Source organism: Rhinolophus sinicus, chromosome 15 (assembly GCF_057876585.1).
Source record: "Rhinolophus sinicus isolate RSI-liver-muscle chromosome 15, RSI-T2T, whole genome shotgun sequence".
NCBI classification, from domain to species: Eukaryota; Metazoa; Chordata; class Mammalia; order Chiroptera; family Rhinolophidae; genus Rhinolophus; species Rhinolophus sinicus.
The window spans coordinates 75,393,801-75,412,018 of NC_142515.1; the positions used below are offsets into that span (position 1 = coordinate 75,393,801).

The 18,218-nt window shown below is 48.9% G+C and overlaps 1 protein-coding gene across 1 annotated transcript; it reads right to left on the bottom strand.

The window, feature by feature from the left end:
- Nucleotides 1-4,120: 4,120 nt before the first annotated feature.
- On the bottom strand, nucleotides 4,121-17,199 carry MYDGF (myeloid derived growth factor). The gene is made up of 6 exons (XM_019744049.3): nucleotides 16,982-17,199; nucleotides 15,976-16,026; nucleotides 9,225-9,286; nucleotides 7,473-7,554; nucleotides 6,031-6,103; nucleotides 4,121-4,701 (listed from the first exon to the last, which is right to left on the bottom strand). The coding sequence occupies exons 1-6, from the start codon at nucleotides 17,156-17,158 to the stop codon at nucleotides 4,622-4,624; spliced, it is 525 nt and encodes a 174-aa protein (XP_019599608.1). The 5' UTR covers nucleotides 17,159-17,199; the 3' UTR covers nucleotides 4,121-4,621.
- Nucleotides 17,200-18,218: the final 1,019 nt, after the last annotated feature.

Here is an 18,218-nt window from a genome sequence, read left to right on the forward strand (position 1 = left end):
CCTTTCTTATTCTTTTGCTGTCTTGAATTTTGATGACTTTCTATAGTGTGGTTTGAATTCCTTTATTTCTTGTAGATTATTGGTTTGTGGTTACCATGTGCTTTATATATACCAAGCTATGTTTATAGCAGTCTATTTTAAGTTGATGGTTACTTAAGTTTGAACACATTCTAAAATCACTACCGTTTTTAATCAACCCCCTCTGTTTTGGCATTTTTGGCATATTTGTGTGTGTGTGTGTATGCTTATGTGGGACCTTTAATTTGTTATAATTATATCTAATCTTCATACTTTTGTCTTTTAATCTTTGTAACTTTGGTTGATCCACTGATTTTACTCGTTGCTTTTGTCAGTGAGATTTTTTTCTTTCCTGTATTTTCTTACTCTTATTTTTTATCTTTTCTACTTAAACAAGACCCTTTAACACTTCTAATACTACTGGTTTGGTAGTGAACTCCTTTAGCTTTTTCTTGTCTAGGAAGCTCTTGATCTGTCCTTCGATTCTAAATGATAGTCTTGCTGGGTAATCTTGGTTGTAGGTCCTTACTTTTCATCACTTTGAATATTTCCTGCCACTCCCTTCTGGCCTGCAAAGTTTCTGTTGAGAAATCAGCTGCCAGTCTTATGGGGCCTCCCTTGTAGGTAACTAACTGCTTTTCTCTTGCTGCTGTAAAGATCCTCTTTGTCTTTAGCCTTTGGCATTTTAATTATGACGTGTCTTGGTGTGGGCCATGAGGTGCTTCTATGGGTTCATCTTGCTTGGGACTCTGTGCTCCTGGACTTGTCTATTTCCTTCACCAGGTTCAGGAAGTTTTCCATCATTACTTCTTCAAATAGGTTTTCAATCCCTTGCTCCCCCTCTTCTTCTGAGACCCCTCTGATGTGAATATTGATACACTTAATGTTGTTTAAGAGGTCCCTTAAACTATCCTCAATTTTTAAAATTCTGTTTTCCTTTTCTGTTCCGATTAGGGAATTTCCTGCTTTTTCTTCCCGACTGCTCATTCAGTCTTCTGCTTCATCTAATCTGGTGTTCATTCCCTCTAGTGTATTCTTCATTTCGGTTATTGTATTCTTCAGTTGTGACTGGCTCGTTTTCAATCCCTTTTAATGTTTTTTATCTCTGTCGAAGATCTCACTGATCTCACCTATTCTTCCGCTAAGTTCATTGAGCATCCTTATAACCAATGTTTTGAACCCTGTATCTGGTAAATTGCTTGTTTCCATTTCATTTACCATGTTTCTCCAAAAATAAGACCTAACTGGAAAATAAGCCCTAGCATGATTTTTCAGGATGCTTGTAATATAAAATAAGCCCAACTGTATTTCCCCGTAAATAAGACCGAGTCTTATATTAATTTTTGCTCCAGAAGACGCATTAGGGCTTATTTTATATTACGAGCATCCTGAAAAATCATGCTACGGCTTATTTTCTGGTTAGGTCTTATTTTCGGGGAAACATGGTATTTTGTTTTTCAGTTTGTCCTGTTCTTTCATTTTGGACATGTCTCCTCATTATGGCTGCTTCCCTGTGTTTGTTTCAATGTCTGAGGTAGATATGCTGTCTCCCATTCTAGACAGAGTGGCCTTACATAGGAGGTGTCCTGTGGGCAGACTGGCACAGTCTCCTTGGTCACCTGAAGCAAGTGCACCAGGGGTGTCTGCTGTGTGGGTTGTGTGCCCTCCTGTAGTAGGCTTGGTGCCACCTGATAGGAGTTAAAATTCAAGTTGCCACCAGTCACTGCTTGTGCTGGGCTTAGAGCCACTTGGCAAGAGCTATAATGCACGCTGAGGCCGGCCACTGCTTGTTTGGGGTTTGTGGACCTTTGAGAGTCTGTAGTGTGAGTCAAGGGCAGCTGCCACTTGTGTGGGATTTGTGGAACTTTGAGAAGTCTCCCCACAATCCTAGGACAGCCACCACTCATGTGAGGTTTGTGGATTTGGGTGGAAGTCTGCAGTGTGAGCCAAGGCAGGCTGCTTATGTGGAGAAGCTGCTGGAAGCGGCCTGGGTTGGGTAAGTGAATTCGGTGGGGTGGGGTCTCAGAGAATCACCAGGGCGGGGCAGAGGCTGTTGGCCAGGTTAAAGGAGAGCTCGGATTTAGTGCCTGCCAGCTGGGTGGGTGTGTGGGAGCTCAACAAAGGAGCAATGGCTTCTGCCAGGACTTCTGTCCCTGGAGAGTTGCCCCAGTTCCTGCCCCTCCAGCCCTTGCCCTGAAGTTTGTCAATTTAGTTGCTCCTTGCATGTCCCTGGTGCTTTTTGAACTGCTGCCCCTGCTCTGGGGCTCAGTGAGTGAGTTTGTGAGGGAGTGATTCTGTGCACGGGCCCTGTAAGAGCGGTGCCTCAGTCTCTACTGGACACAATCCCTACTGGTTTTCACAGCCAGATGTGATGGGGACTCCTCTTCCTGGCATGAGAGACTGGTGTGGGGCTGGGACCCCTCACTCCTCAGGGGGGACCTCCATAGCCATGATATCCCTCCCGATTCTTCACCATCACAGATGGGCATAGGACCAGCCTGCTCCACATCTCTGCCCCTCCTACCGCTCTCAATATGGCTTCTTCCTTCTGTCCTTAGTTGTAGGACTTCTATTCAGCTAGCCTTCAGATGGTTCTCAAAGGAGGTGGTTATGTAATTTAGTGGTAATTTTGATGTGGCCGTGGGAGGAGGTGAGGACAGCATTTACCTACCCGCCATCCTGACTGGAAGTCCGATCAGTTTTCACCTTTTAAATCAAGGCTGGAGGCGAATGTCACACATCTGTGGCCCTTGCTGACAGCATCGATTTCTGCTGTACTGGGCGCTGGGATGAGGCTAACGGAGTGGCTGCACACCCAAATGAGGGTTTACTTCAGCTCTTCCTCATGACAGAAGGTCCTGGGCCAGGGTGGCTTTGTTCTTGAAAGAACCTGAGAGCTCCACAAAGACGCACATACATGTCACATGGGGACAAGGGGAACTTGTGTGTGTCCAGAGATGCCCTTCTGTGTCCCGTGCATCACACCCCCTGCTCTGCATCCTTGCTGATACCCAGGGATTTGGAAGTGGTGACTCTGGGCTGAGCATGGAAAAGTCCCCTTCCCTTGGCCGACACCTCAGGGCTCAGTGTCCAACTGCCTGGTTTAGCAGGACACCCTGGGTGATTGTCTCTTGGGCCCTGTTGCAATCTGCAGATGGCTGTGCTCACCTTGTGACCTTGAAGCCTGGCCGTTCTTGGTCAAGTGACCCTCCTTGTTCACGTAGATCCTTCAGAACTTCTCTCGCGAGGGGGCAGAATGTGTGTGCTTGAAAGTCATTGCCAGGGCCCGAGGTCCCTTTTCAATTGTTGTTTGTTCTGAGAACTGTTATTCTTCACACTCACATGCCAGTCTGAAACTGGACAGATTGGAGCCTCGCTCCGCTTCCCACAGGTGGGCAACTTTGGGCAGGAACCCTAACGCCCTTGGCCCACTGCTGCTCTGGCAAGGGGGGCCCAGCAGTGCCCGAGTCCTCAGGTTGGCACAAGGTGAGTGAAAGGTACAGAGAGGCCTGCACTGATCTGATGAGCGAGGACCCACTTCACAGCCTGTGGACAGAAGGCAAGAGCCACACCATTTCTTTTCCCCTTGTTTGCTCACAAAGACAGGGTCAGAGGTCAGACTCACGGTCAAGCCGGGGTCAGGCTCCCCACTGCTGGGAGACCAGGGCCCCTATGAGTGGTGGGGACGTTTTTGGGTTTCATTTATTTATGTTTTCCTGCAGGTGTTTTTTAAAAAAAATCAGGGTGCTGCAATCCCGCTTTAAAAAACAGCAAAATCACCAGTCTGATCAGAGAACAGGTCTGCCCTGGAGCACTCACTCTACCAGGACGGCCTCTGTGACCTGCTGGGGGCGGCGGGGTCTGCCCTGCATGTTCAGGGAAGGGTCCTCAGAGCAGGCTAACAGTCGCCCTCCCCTGGACCTGCTGCTTTTGTACCTGAGGAAAACTTGGGTCCAGAGATTCCATGTGTCCTGGGGGACACAGCCCACCTGTTGCCAACAGGGAAGGGAAGTGGGAACAGCCAGCCTCCTGCCGTCGAATGGCCCCTGGCTCCTCACACCCAGCCAGGTGGACACCAGTGCCAGACACCCAGTCTATACAATTGCTTTTTAACTCTTATTTATTTAAATACAAAAGAACATTTCATTTTTTCCCAGTTAGTCTGAAAGGTGTCCCCTGGGTAAAATTGTAAGAAAACAGTCAGTGTGGGCACAGACAGCAGGACCACTGTTCCCCAGAGCAGCCGGAGCGTGATCTGATCCCACGGGGAGGTGATGGCTTCAGAAAAGCTGTACCCCCACCTCATGCCGATGCCTTTCCTGGTTACAACAAGCTGCGGGGTTCAGACCCACACTCTGTTCAGAACAGCGAGAGGGGAGTGGGGCCAGGGGTGCTGGGGGGCTGGGGAAATGGTCCAGCACAACCTCAACCTCCTGGCCCTCCAGACTCTGTCCCAGAGCCTCAGCCGCCCTGCAAACCCCTCCGAGCAGGGCAGTATCAGCCTGAGCAGAAAACCAACAGTCCCCCTAGAAAGCCTATAAGCGCTGGCCCTCACGGGGCTCAGCCCCCTCAGAGGGAAAGCCGCCCTCCATGGAGGTGCCGGTCACAGCTCACTGTGAGATGCTTTGGCGACTATCACCAGCTTGGACAGCTCGGCCTTGAATGCTCCGGGCCTATGCGATACTGCAAAAGAAGAAACACATGGCAGGGCCCTCACCACTCCACAAACACTCCGGGTCCTGGGCCAAGGTGGGGCCTAGTGGGGCCTGGCAGGGCAGGAAAGCAGTCCCCAAAGAGAGCTGCACATGGAAAGGATCACTGCCCTGAAAGTCTTACAGGTGAAGGACAGAAGAAAGGTAGAGAGATTGGTGGGCCTGCCCTGAGGGAACTGGGAGGCTGCAGGAAAGTTCAAGGTAGGAAAAACGGGGTAATTTTTGCCATGTTGAGACTGGATGGGGGTTGGGCCCGGGCTGCATCACCTGCTCACACTGGCAAATTGGTTCGAGGCCCATACAATGCTTTTACAGCAGCGTCAGGGGCTCTGTACCCCTTCACCCCCACCCTGCACCCCTAGCCATACCGATTCCCTGTGCACCTTCTACTGTGTGCCCTGGAGCTCAGGGTGTGCCCGTAACCCAAATTCCTCTGTCCTTGACCTCGATTCTGAGTGGTCCTTAGAGGACCTGCAGGTAGGGCTCCTTCCAGATCCAGGCCACCCCTTTGTAGCCCCCTCCCTTCCACAGCCACATGGGTTCCCTCCTCTCCTCTCTCCCCTGAAGCCAGGGCCCTCAGGGCTTCTCCCTGACTTGTCCCACTATCCTGCCCACTTGTTTGTGCCCTCTTGCTCTGGCATGCCAAGCCCCAACTCTAGGGCTCCCAACCCCTTTCTGTGTAGCATCTGCCTGTCGTGGCTGAACGAGGCTCAGAGCAGGGGCTCCTGGGACCTCAGGAGGTAACCCCCACCTCCTCCACCACGCTCTGTTCCTGGTCACAGAGCCCAGGATAGCCAGGTGGTGTGAAGGTCACTGCCCTCCCACCTTTCACGGAGCACAGGGAAAAGTTCTCATGCTCTCAGCTCTTTAGTGGGGATTGGCACAGTGGCCTGCTGCCCGTGGGCGAAAATGTGCTTTTCATATTTTAAAACAGCTTTAACAAAAATCTAAAGAAAAATGGTATTGTGATATGAGCAAGTGATATGAAATTCACATTTCCACATTCATAGTTTTCTTAGAACGCGGCCATACCTGTTCACTGACTCGTGGCGTGGCCTTTGTCCTATGGGGGCAGGTGAAGCAGTTTCAACAGAGGCCGCCTGCCCCACAAAACTGAAAGTATTTACTATGGGGCCCTTAACAGAACAGCTTGTGGACACCTGGGCAGCCAGCTGGGCTAGTCAGGAGGTGCCCTGGGCAGTACCCTCTCACCACTCGGCCCTGATGGCGCTCTGTTGTCACCTCTCACCCACCTTCCCTGAGTACCTGGGTTCCGTGTCCTGAATCCATTGTTACGCACCTGCTGTTTTGGTCACTTCAAATTCCTCGTTTTTCAGGGGAACGTCACTCTCTCTCTCAAACGCAGCTTTAGACTGAAAGGGAAAAAGTGGAAACTCTCCTAATCAGCAAAGGACACGATTTGGATTGCTTTTCCGAGAGGCACAGACTAGAGCCTCGTGTTTTGACTAAAGAGCCAGGTGACACTTCTGAGCACACACAAGAGGGATCCAGGAGAAGTGGCTGCTTAATCCACTCAAGAGACTGTCAACCTGCTTAAAACTTCATGCCTTCACTCCAAATCCTGGGAAGAAGGCACTTAATTCATTTTTTCTCTCTTTAGTTAATTTACGGCAATGAGACAAGTACAACAATCGCTTGAATGTACTTTTTAAAAATCAGAATTGTATGTCTCTCAAATCAGCTAAATGAATAATTTTAAAGTAAGAAGGGATGCTGGGGAGTAATTAGTTCAATGGCGTGACAGTGTGTCTGACTTGTCACCCTGGGGCAGCCACGCCCAGGACGACAGCGCAGTTCTGTCATCCACTGCCCACCAGGTGCTGCTGTGAAGGTATCCATTCTGTACGTGTGACAGAAGTCCGTCCTGAGCTGACTGCACGGGCATTTACCTCCATGACCGGGGAATGCCCTCAGGGCACAGCTGAGGCTTCCCTGAGGAAGACGAAATCACACCTAGGGACAGCAGCAGCTGCCATGCTCAAGTGCCAGCCCTTCCTGCCAGCCTGGCCTGGACTCCAGACCTGCTTGGCCAGTGCCCCATGGCAGAAACCAATTCCTGGCACTAAGTCTCCTGATGCCCATCGCCTCCTCATTCTGCTGCTTGGTTGAACCTGGACCGATACAAGTGTTTTTCAACCTTGCTGCCCCCAGTCCAGGAACAGGACAGGCTCTGCGGTGTGGCCGGCCTCTGGAGCAGGCCCCAGGGGTGAGGAGCGCGTGAGGAGGCGCTGCTCAGGCCATGAGCCTCATGTCCCTGGAGCCAAAGGCCGTGAGCCCCCACATACACACCAGCACACCAGTGAGCCACAGCGCCTGCCCCTCTAGAGGCACTGCCACCCTTGTTGTCCCCATTCTTGTCCCAGGGCTCAGCATCCAGGCCATCCTGCCCTCTAGCTTCCTGTTGGCTTTTCCAGCAGGGGGCGCCAGCAGAAGACTGGCAGGTGGTAGGAAAGGGACGCCAGGGTGTCCATGTCCTGCCCCGCCTACCCACCCCGCCTCTAGGGTCAGCAGGGTCCCTCTCCAGGTGCCACCACTCCCTCTGCCCCTGCGCCTCCAGGCCGGGGGTCTGCACAGTGTCCCGTGTTCTTCTACATTACAAAATCTCCCTCCAACGGCTCGGTGTCCCTCTCCTCGTCTTGCCTGTCCCCCCAAGGGGCTGAAAGGCACTGCCCATGGTGGGAGACTTGGGCAGCCACCCCACTGTGCGCAGCCGATACTCACATAGGCCATGCCGTACTCGATCTCGGCACCCCGCACCTCCGCCTTGAACTGTGTGAAATACAGGTAGGACTTGCCCTGGGGCCTGCAGAGAAAGATGGGCAAGGGGTCAGCCCAGGGCTGCGGGTCCCAGCTCATCAAGGTGGAAACTGTATCCAAGGGTTGCTGATTCTGGGAAGGATGTACAGGGCCCCTCTTTCCTCTTTGTCAGGATGTTCTTCGGGCTTGTTTACTGGGAAGCCTGTTTGCCCAGTAGGACCGGGACCCTCACGTTAGTTCACTGAATCCTTTTTATCAGGTGTCAATGACATCCCAGGTATTGCAATGGGGGCCACAGCAACATTTTGGAGGGTGAGAAATACAGGAATTAACCAGGAAGGAGAGGGGGAGGGCTGTCCAGGGCAGAGGAAATGATGGCTGCGAAGGTCCCTCAGAGGGTGCAAGTCGGGCAAACCCGAGGTCAGCGTGGCCAGAGCAGAGAGAAAGCCGAGAAGGGAGGACTGTGACAGCAAGGGGACAATGATGCCTGCAGTGTGAAGAGCTCCATCTGGCCACGTGTGGAAAGCAGACAGTTATGGGGGTGGGAGTAGAGAAGGCAGCAGCGAGGTCAGGGAGGAAGGAGGTGGGATGGTGGTGTCCAGGGAACCTCCCACATTCTCTAAGTCCGTGCAGAAGGAGGGGCGGTCCATGTCTGAAATCTGGAGGCCAGGCCCATTCAGGCTGAAGCCCCATGGTCAGCAGGTGTCTGCGGCTGAGCAAGTCCTTGCGCCTGTGTGGCCTAGCTCTGTGCCCACTGGCGGGCTGCTGCTCACATGCCCCTTGAGAGGCAGCGATCTGCAGGAGGAATGCAGCCCCATAATGGGCCTTCCCCAGAATGAGGGCTCCCCCGGCTCCTTGCCTCTGTGATGCTTCCCTCTGAGGCCAGGGGCAGGGCACAGACAGGGCACAGCCTGGTGAGCACGCTAGGATCCTGGGCCCCGGGGCAGTCCGGCAGAACAGGCAAAAATCTCCCCAACAGCACTTAGTAAACAGCGGCTGTTTGTAAAGCACCGAGCAGGAGACTGTGGGACGACACCTGCAGGTATGCCTAAAATGTGCCATGTCCTTTAATTAATGTCACCACTCTCATTGTGTCCCATTTGTTGGTCTGTCCCCTGTGCACCCCCGTCCTGAGGGCAGAGCCATAGCTCGGACTTCTGTCAGGTACATAATAAATGCTTTTGGAATCGCTTCTGCTTGTGGTGACGCATTCCAGGCTGAGGTGCCGAGGGACACGATTCTATGCAGTCCCGTCCGCCTCCTCCCCACCCAGGGCCGCGCACTCCCCGTCCTTCACCCCTTCCCCGGCTCACCACTCCCTCATCAAGCGGGGCGCCAACAGTGGGCTTACGAGAAGGGTGGACAAGGAATGAGCCCATGGCAGGGAGACTGAGCCCATGAACCATGAATGTGACTGAGGGTGACAATGAAAGGGGAGCATCTGGGGAGTCGGACCGCTCTCCCTGGACTGTACTCCACCAGCCCCCGACCTCCTCCTGGCCTCAGGGTCAGTGTGCTTCCCTAAGGAGCCCTCCCGCCCCTGCCAACTCCCAACGGTATGGCACCCCCTCGGTGCACCCCTCCAGGGGTGCAGGACCCTGTCAGTCTGTCTGCCCCACTGTCCCTGCTGCCCGGAGCAGCAGTGCACTTGCCCCCAGCAGCCTGAGCCAGGGCACCTCTTCTCAGGAGACCCCACTGCTGGGACCCACAGCTCACCTCCAGATGGTGCAGGTGAAGTGCTGGTGGTCTTCACTGGTCCCCAGACTCATCTGCCACTTCTGGGGAGAGGAGAAAGACAGGGCTCAGTCCGGGCCACGCACGGGCCGTGCTTGCACGGAGAGCTTCAGGTTTATTTCCAGTTCTGCAGAGTGAACCTTTCCTGGGCCTTCTGGCTACAGCCTGGCCCCCAGGTGCCCCCACTCTGCTCAGGGGCAGTGAAACTACTCTGTGTAACACTACAATTGTGACCACACGTCATAACGTGTTACACATTTGACCAAACCCACAGAATGCACAACACCAAGAGTGAACTGTAACGTCTACTATGAACTTGGGGTGACAATGATGTGTCAATGTCATTTCATCGATTATAACAAATGTCCCACCAGAGTGCATGGTCAGAGCTGCTGACTATGGGGGCAGCTGGCAGGGGGCTGTAACAAAACTTCTGTGCCTTCTGCTCAGTTTTGCTGTGAACCTAAGACTACTCTAAAACAGTCTATTAAGAAAAATAAAAACAAAAAAAAAAAGAAGGGAAGACAATATATTCATGCCTGCTTGCGTAAGCATAAAGTCCTGGGAAAAGACACAAGATTTCAATCATCGTGGTTACCTGTAGGATGTGGGTGGGGACTGGACAAGTAAAAGGCACTGTCAATGTTTTACGTGTTTTTCTTTTTGGATGATGTGAATGTGTTAGCTTTTTAAAAATTAAAATTTTAAAAATGAAAATGTTAGCCTGGTTCCCAAACACCACTGCCAGTATATTCTAATACCCATGGCCTCCAAAAACCTGGCCACATGGAAATGGAAAACCTACTGTTGCCTTTGGGTTGCCTAAGACACTTTCATGGTTTACTAGTAGTAAAATGAGTCTATAGGCCCCTCCCAGGAGTAATGACGGACTCCGATTACTGGTACTCCTGGCTTAATGACACAGCTTTTTCATTAATGGGAACAAGGGCAATTTTTCATTAATTATAATAGTAGGAAATGGTCACTTAGATGCTTTTTGCCTGGAGCACAAATGTGGGAACCAATTACTAGTTTACATACTGTACAATTCACCCTTTCTAAAGGTATAATTCAGAAGGCGGGTCCGAGATGGAAGCTCGCGCCTCCGAAGAACACCTCGAATGTACACCTATATTTAGAGCACTCCCTCCTCAGAGACAACTGTGAGCCAACTGAACAGCTTCTGCATAATCAGGAGAGGAACAGCTCAGAGAAGGTTGGGAACCAAGAGAGCTCTCTGGGAGTTGAGAAACCCAGGACTGGAGGAGCCCGTGAGCGCCACTGTTTATGTTTCCCCTGCATGTGGATGCAGGCAGGAGCTCCGTCCAGGTTCTCTGGCCCACCTGCAGGGCACTGCAGCGCCCCCAGCCACCCCGCCTGGAGCTAGATCCGGCAGAAACACAAAGGCACCAAAGCGTGTATACAAGGGGCCCTCCACCTGGAGAATGACCCAGCGGGTATAGCAGGGTGCTGCTTCATGCACCCACTGGGCTGGGTGCGCTCCCCGGCCAGGGAAGTGTGAAGCGAGCAAAACACTGCGGTCCCCGCCTGCAGGGCTACCCTGTCTAGAGAAAGTGCAGAGATAATGAAGTGCTGCTGTGTGCTCACATGGGGCTTCCCTGCCCAAAGAAAGTGCAGAGTTAGCAAAATGTTGAGGTACCCTCATGCAGGATTGAGTGGAGTGGGTGGGCACTGCTGGGTGTGTGGGTCTGCCCCGCCTGGAGGAGGTGCAGAACTAACAGTGTGCAGCTGATGCACACACAAGGCTGCCCCACGAGGAGAAACAGCAGAGCTAGTAGGGCGTTGAGATGCAAGCACACAGCAGCTCCGCTCACACCCCGCTCTCAGACAATCAGAGCAACAGGAAACGCCAAGCATGCACCGAGCAGCCCTGGCCACACCAGGCTGCCCAAGGGGAATCCGCTCCTCCAGGCCAGGCAACACACCAGGCACTGCATACATTCACCCCAACGACAACCGGCCTGCCAAAACTACTCGACACACTCTACAGAGAGTCCACTCTTTCAAGACTGGGAGAGACAGCTATTCCATCCAACTCACAGGAACAAAAAACCTAGAAAGTAAAACAAAATGGGGAGACAGAATATGCCTCAAATGAAGGAACAAGAAGAAAAACCCTAATAAAACGGAGATACGTAATTTTCCTGCAAAAGAATTCAAAGAAGGGGCAGCCGGATGGCTCAGTTGGTTGGAAAGCGAGCTCTTAACAACAAGGCTGCTGGCTGGATTCCCACATAGGCCATTGAGCCACACCCTCCACAACTAGATTAGAAAAACAATGACTTGACATCCTGGAAAGACACACTGTTCCCCAATATTCCCCAATAATAATAGTAATTTTTTAAAAAAAGAATTCAGAGAAAGAGTCATAAGGATGCACAACAAACTTGAGAGTAGAAAAGAGGAACTCAGAGAGCACTTCAACAAAGAGATAGAAAATTAATAACAAAGAACCAATCAGAGATGAAAATATAGTAACTGAAGTGAAGAACACATTAGAAGGAATCCACAACAAATTACTTAATACACAAAAACAGATTAGTGACCTGGAAGACATAATACTAAAAATTACACAATCAGAACAGCAAAATGAAAAAAGAATTAAAGAAAATGAGGACAGTATAAGAGATCTCTGGGATAACATAAAGCCCCCTAACATTTGCATTACAGGGATTACAGAAGGAGGAGAGACAGAAAGAAGCAAAAAAAGTATTGGAAGAAATAAAGGCTGAAAACTTTCCTAATCTGGGGAAGAAAACAGACATCCAGGTCCAAAAAGTACAATGAGTTCCAAACAAGATGAACTCAAAGAGACCCACAATGAGACATATTGTAATTAAAATGGGAAAAGTGAAGGATAAAGAGACAATCTTGAAGGCAACAAGAAGGAAACAAGAAGTCACATCCAGGAGAAACCCTGTAAGTCTATGAACTTATTTCTCAGAAGCAATTTTACAGTCCAGAAAGGAGAAGCAGGAAATATTTAAGTGCTGAAAGAAAGGAATACAGATACAACCAAGAATACTGTACCTGGCAACTTTATCATTCAGAACTGAAGGAGAGGTAAAGAGTTTCCCAGAGAGCAAAAACTAAAGGAACACACCACCACTAAACAGGCCTTACAAGAAACGTTAAAGGGTCTTCTTTATGCAGAAAAGGCCATGACCAGAAATAGGAAAATATAAGAAAGAAAAAAAACTCACTGGTAAAGGCAAATATACAATAATCACAGTGAATCAACCACTTAAAAAGCTAATATGAAGGTTAAAAGACAATAGAAGCATAATTAGCTATAACTATAGTAAATAGTCAGGAGATACATAAAACATGACATCAAAAACATAAAGAGTAGAGGAGGGAGTAAAAATGTAGTGCTTTCAGAATGAGACTGAACTTAAATGGTTATCAGCTTAATATAAACTGCTATAGATATAAATGGATATATATGAACCCCATAGTAACTGTAAACTAAAACCATACAAAAAATACACACAAAAACATAAAGAAAAAGGAACCCAATGAAAACACTAAAGAAAACCAGGAAGTTAAAAAGAAAGAGATCAAGAAAGGAAGAAAGGAACAGAGAAGAACAATAAAAACAACCAAAAACAATTAACTAAATGGCAATAAGGACATATCTCTCAATAATTACTTTAAACTGACTAAATCCTCCAGTCAAAAAACATAGCATGGGGCCGGCCCGGTGGCTCAGGCGGTTAAAGCTCCATGCTCCTAACTCCAAAGGCTGCCGGTTCGATTCCCACACGGGCCAGTGGGCTCTCAACCACAAGGTTGCCGGTTCAACTCCTCAAGTCCCGCAAGGGATGGTGGGCTCCGCCCCCTGCAACTAAGATTGAACACGACACCTTTAGCTGAGCTGCCTCCCGGATGGCTCAGTTGGTTGGAGTGCATCCTCTCAACCACAAGGTTGACGGTTCAATTCCTTGAGTCCCGCAAGGGATGGTGGGCAGCGCCCCTGCAACTAAGATTGAACACGGCACCTTGAGCTGAGCTGCCGCTGAGCTCCCGGATGGCTCAGTTGGTTGGAGTGCATCCTCTCAACACCAAGGTTGCCGGTTCGACTCCTGCAAGGTATGGTGGGCTGTGCCCCCTGCAACTAGCAATGGCAACTGGACCTGGAGCTGAGCTGCGCCCTCCACAACTACGATTGAAAGGACAACAACTTGAAGCTGAACGGCACCCTCCACAACTAAGATTGAAAGGAAAAAAGTCCTGAAAGTACACATTGTTCCCCAATAAAGTCCTGTTCCCCTTCCCCAATAAAATCTTAAAAAAAAAAAAAAAATAGGATGAAAGAATGGATGAAAACAAGTCCCATCTACATGCTGCTTACAAGACTCACTTTAGATCAAAAGACACACACAGACTGAAAGTAAAGGGATGGAAAATGATATTCTATGCAAATAGAAACAAAAAGAAAGCTGGAGTAGCAATACTTATGTCAGACAAAATAGATTTCAAAACAGAAGCTGTAAAAAGAGACAAAGAAGGACATTACATAATTTTAAAGGGGTCAATCCAAGAACAGGATATAAAAATTGTAAATGTCTATGTATCCAACATCGGAGCACTGAAATGTACAAACCAAATATTAATGAACATAAAGGCAGAAACTAACAGTAATTCAGTAATAGTTGGGGACTTTAATACTCCACATTTTTGGTCCAAAGGACACATTAGAGCTGATGGTCCAGCTAGGTCTCATTTTCGGGGAAACACGGTAGAGATCAATAAAACAGAATAGAGAGCCCAGAAATAAATCCTCGCTCATATGGTCAACTAATCTGTGACAAAGGAGGGAAGGATGTACAATGGAGTACAGACAATTTCTTCAATAAGTGGTGTTGGGAAAACTGGACAGATACATGCAAAAAAAAAAAAAAAAGAAATTGGACCACTTTCTTACACATATACAAAAATAAAATAAACGCAAAATGGATGAAAGACTTAAGTGTTAGACACGAAACCAGAAAACTCCTAGAAGAAAACACTGGCAGTAAACTCTCTGACATTGCTCTTAGCAGTATCTTTTTGGCTATGTCTCCTCTGGCAAGGGAAACAAAAGAAAAAATAAACAAATGGGACTGCACCAAACTAAAAAGTTTTGCACAGTGAAGGAAACGATAAGACAAAAGAATCTACTGAATAGAACACATTTGCCAATGATACATTTGATAAGGGGTTAATATCCAAAATCTATAAAGAACTCTTAAAAAAAAAAAAAGACAAGCAATCCGATCAAAAAATGGGCAGAGGACCTGAATAGACATTTCTCCAAAGAGGACATACAGGTGACCCACAGACATATGAAAAGATGCTCCACATCACTAATCATCAGGGAAATGCAAATCAAAACCACAATGAGATCTCACCTCACTCCTGTCAGAATGGCTATCATCAATTAATCAACAAATAACTGGTGCTGGTGAGGATGAGGAGAAAAGGGAACCCTCATGCACTGTTGGCAGAATTGTAAATTGGTATAGCCACTATGGAAGGGCCTCAAAAAATTAAAAACAGAGCCGTCATACAATTCAGCAATTGCCCTTCTGGGTATTTATCCAAAGAAAACAAAAACACTAATTCAAAACGATAGGTGCACCCTTACGTTCAATGCAGCACTACTAGTAATAGTCAAGAAGCTACCTAGGTGTCCATCCATAAATGAATGGATAAAGAAGATGTGGTACATATATGTATACAATGGAATATTACTCAGCGCTAAAAAAGAATGAAATCTTGCCATTTACAACAATATGGATGGAGTATATTACGCTAAGTGAAATAAATCAGACAGAGAAAGATGAATACTGCATGATTTCACTTATATGTGGAATCTAAAAAAACAAATGAATATACAAAACAGAAACAGACTAATATATGTAGAACAAGCTGATGATTACCAAAGGGGAAGGAGGTTGGGGTGGATGGAAGAAAAAAAAAGTCTGGCGTGGTGGGACTGGGTCCTTTGATGTCTCACAAGCAAAATCGAGGTGTTCCTACTGGAGCTTGGGGTCTCCTTCCAACTCAAGTGGTGGTGGCCAAATCAGTTCTTTGTGGTAAAAGGACTGAAGCCCCATTTCCTTGCTGCCAGCAGAGGCCATTCTCATCCTCTAGTGGCGACTTACACTCCTTGCTACATATGCCATTCTTGTGCTTGGAATCTTACTTCCTCTTCTGCCGCCAGCTAGAGAAAAAGCAAGGATATGGGGAACTCAGCCCTACACTGCAAAGAACTGAATTCCGCCAACAAACTGACTGAGCCTGGAAGCTGAGAGCCCAGCCTGGCTCACACCTTGATTTTATGATAGCTTATGAAGCATCCACCTGAACCACCAGGACTCCAGAACTAAGATAATAAATGGGTGTTGGTTTAAACTGCTAAGTTTGTGGAGATTTGTTAGGCAGCACAGAAAACAAATATGAAACTCTTAATAGAGGCTCACAGGAATGGCAGTCACATCTCACGTCCCTTCTTCTGTCCAGACATTTGTTCACTCTGTGGAATGATGAGTGGAATCTACGGTCACTATTTAACTTGAGCACTCTCGCTTTTATTGGTTAAGCAAGAATAGTTCAATGCGTGTAAGTTAACACATGCATGACCCAACCCCACCGGCCCTGGAGAGTATCTCAGTAAGACAAAACAGACATTGTCACACTAAATTACATGGAATTTTGTACAACTCACCTCATTGGTCCCTCCTTGAGAAGCATAAGTGAACACACAAGTATATTTGTCCTAGAAAATGGAAGAGAAAAAAAAGGCTTGGTAGGAAGTAATCTTTCGTGCTTAAGGTGCAAGGTCTCAGGGCTTTCTTCTGAGATCCAGAATCAAGACTTGTGAGCATCTGCGCTAAGGGGAAGGAGATAGAACCAGCCCTGCAGGTTTGCCAGTGTCTGCAGACGTGGAATTCCCCTGCCTGCCTCCCTACTAGTGAGCTCCTAGGTCTGGTCAAACAACCCAAGTGGCTTCTAGGGGATGAAGAACAGGAAGGGGGTCACACCCCCTCTAGCACCTACCCCTCCCTCTAGGAGCCCAGACTTTGGGACACCTGGAGGCCCACTCCGGAAGCAAAGACAGGTGGGGGCCCATCTCTGGGCTGCTGTGGGCCTTGGACAGGTGCAAATCTTTCTAAGCCTGTTTACTGATCTGCAAAATGGGTCTAACTTATAAAGCATTTAGCGCAATTCCGAGCTGTACGGAAGTAGCAACAAATAGGTACTATAGATATGGTTGTTCGACACAAAAGAGGACGGGAGAGGCAGCGACTTCTCTAACAAGCTGGAGACAAGACAGGACTAGACCCAGGCCCGCTGCCTCAGGTAAAGAGAACCTGGCCTCACACTTCAATGAAAAAGATGGGGGACCTTGTGCAATGGAAGAGCAACGTCTGTCCATTTCCTCCCTAGTCGGACCTGCAGCGGGACTGATCTTCTACCGGGCCTGGCGGCACCTACCCCTTCAGGCTCCAATGCCCACTCTCCACCTGTGTCCGCTCTGCCCTCCACTGGTCGGGGACTCACCTGGGTCTGGGGAATAGGGCTGCTTGGGCACGCTGGGCATGTGAGAGACAGGGACTGAGGCTAGTGACCTAGCCCCCTCAAAGTCTCCAGCCCCCAAGTTTGCACCCCCTCTCCAGGCCCCGTCCCCGCGGGCACTTCGCTCAAGCCTCCGGCTCAGCAGTGGCACCTACCCCCGGGCCCACGCTCTGGGTAAAGGAGTGCACGACGCCGCCCGGTCGCACGTCAAAAGCGACCGTCGTGGGCTCGGACACTGCCTTCGCCGGCCTCAGAGCCACGGCTGCCAAGAGCAGAACGGGCCATAAGCTCGCGGCGCCGCTGCTGTTCCTCCTTCCGCTGGGCGCCGCCATCTTGGGATCAGGTCTGCCGAGCAGGGGCGGTGGGCGGGGCGCAGCGAGAGACACGTGAAGCGTCCGCCGGAGGCCACGTCGGCGTCACCGTGGTCACGTGACCTGGCGCCCCGCCCCTCCGTCCCCGCAGCTCGGGACTCCAACTTGGAGGCGGGGTTTCGCTATGTTACTGACCCTTCAGCTGTTCCAATTAGTGAATGTATAAGGAATGAGGGTAAAGGTCATCACTAAAATTCAAATTATAAATATAGACGGTAGGAGCGAAATGGAAGATGACCATTGGGCAAACACCTCATAATTGTTGCAGCCAAGATCCATGGATGGGATGCTAAAAATTGGTGGTGGAAAAAGTATGATGAGAAACAGGATATTTGCATAGTTTCAAAGTATTTTCCCGAAGATACTTATTAATTACAAAGCGTAAAAGAGTAATTTTACAATGGAGACACCATCCTAGCTCACTGATCAAAGTTAATGTCACCGAAAGTGATACTGCGACATCATGGAACTGCCCACAGAATGCACTGAGGACACACCTTATCGGTGGCAACTCTGTAGAATTTTTGCCCAAAGTGCTCGACCTCGATCTAATTATAAGCAAACATCAGACAAACTCAGGTTGAGGGACGTTTTGTAAGATAGGTGGCAGTACTCTTTAAAAATATAATGAAAGACAAAAGCTGAGGAACCATCACAGAATAAGGAGACCAAAACAACTAAACGCAACATGGGGTCCTGGATGGAATCCTTGTCTTAGTTCCAGCTGCTATAACACAAGTACCATAATGGCTAAGACATGGAAACAACCGAAATGCCCATCGGTGGAAAACTGGATTAAGAAACTGTGGTACGTTTATACAATGGAGTATTACTCAGCCAAAAAGAATGAAATCTTACCGTTTGCAACGATATGGATGGCTCTAGAGAACATTATGCTACGTGAAATAAGTCAGACAGAGAAAGACAAATACCATATGATCTCACTTATACGTGGAATCTAAAGAACTGAATAAACGAGCAAACGAAACAGAAATAGTCTCAGAGATGTATAGGAAAACTG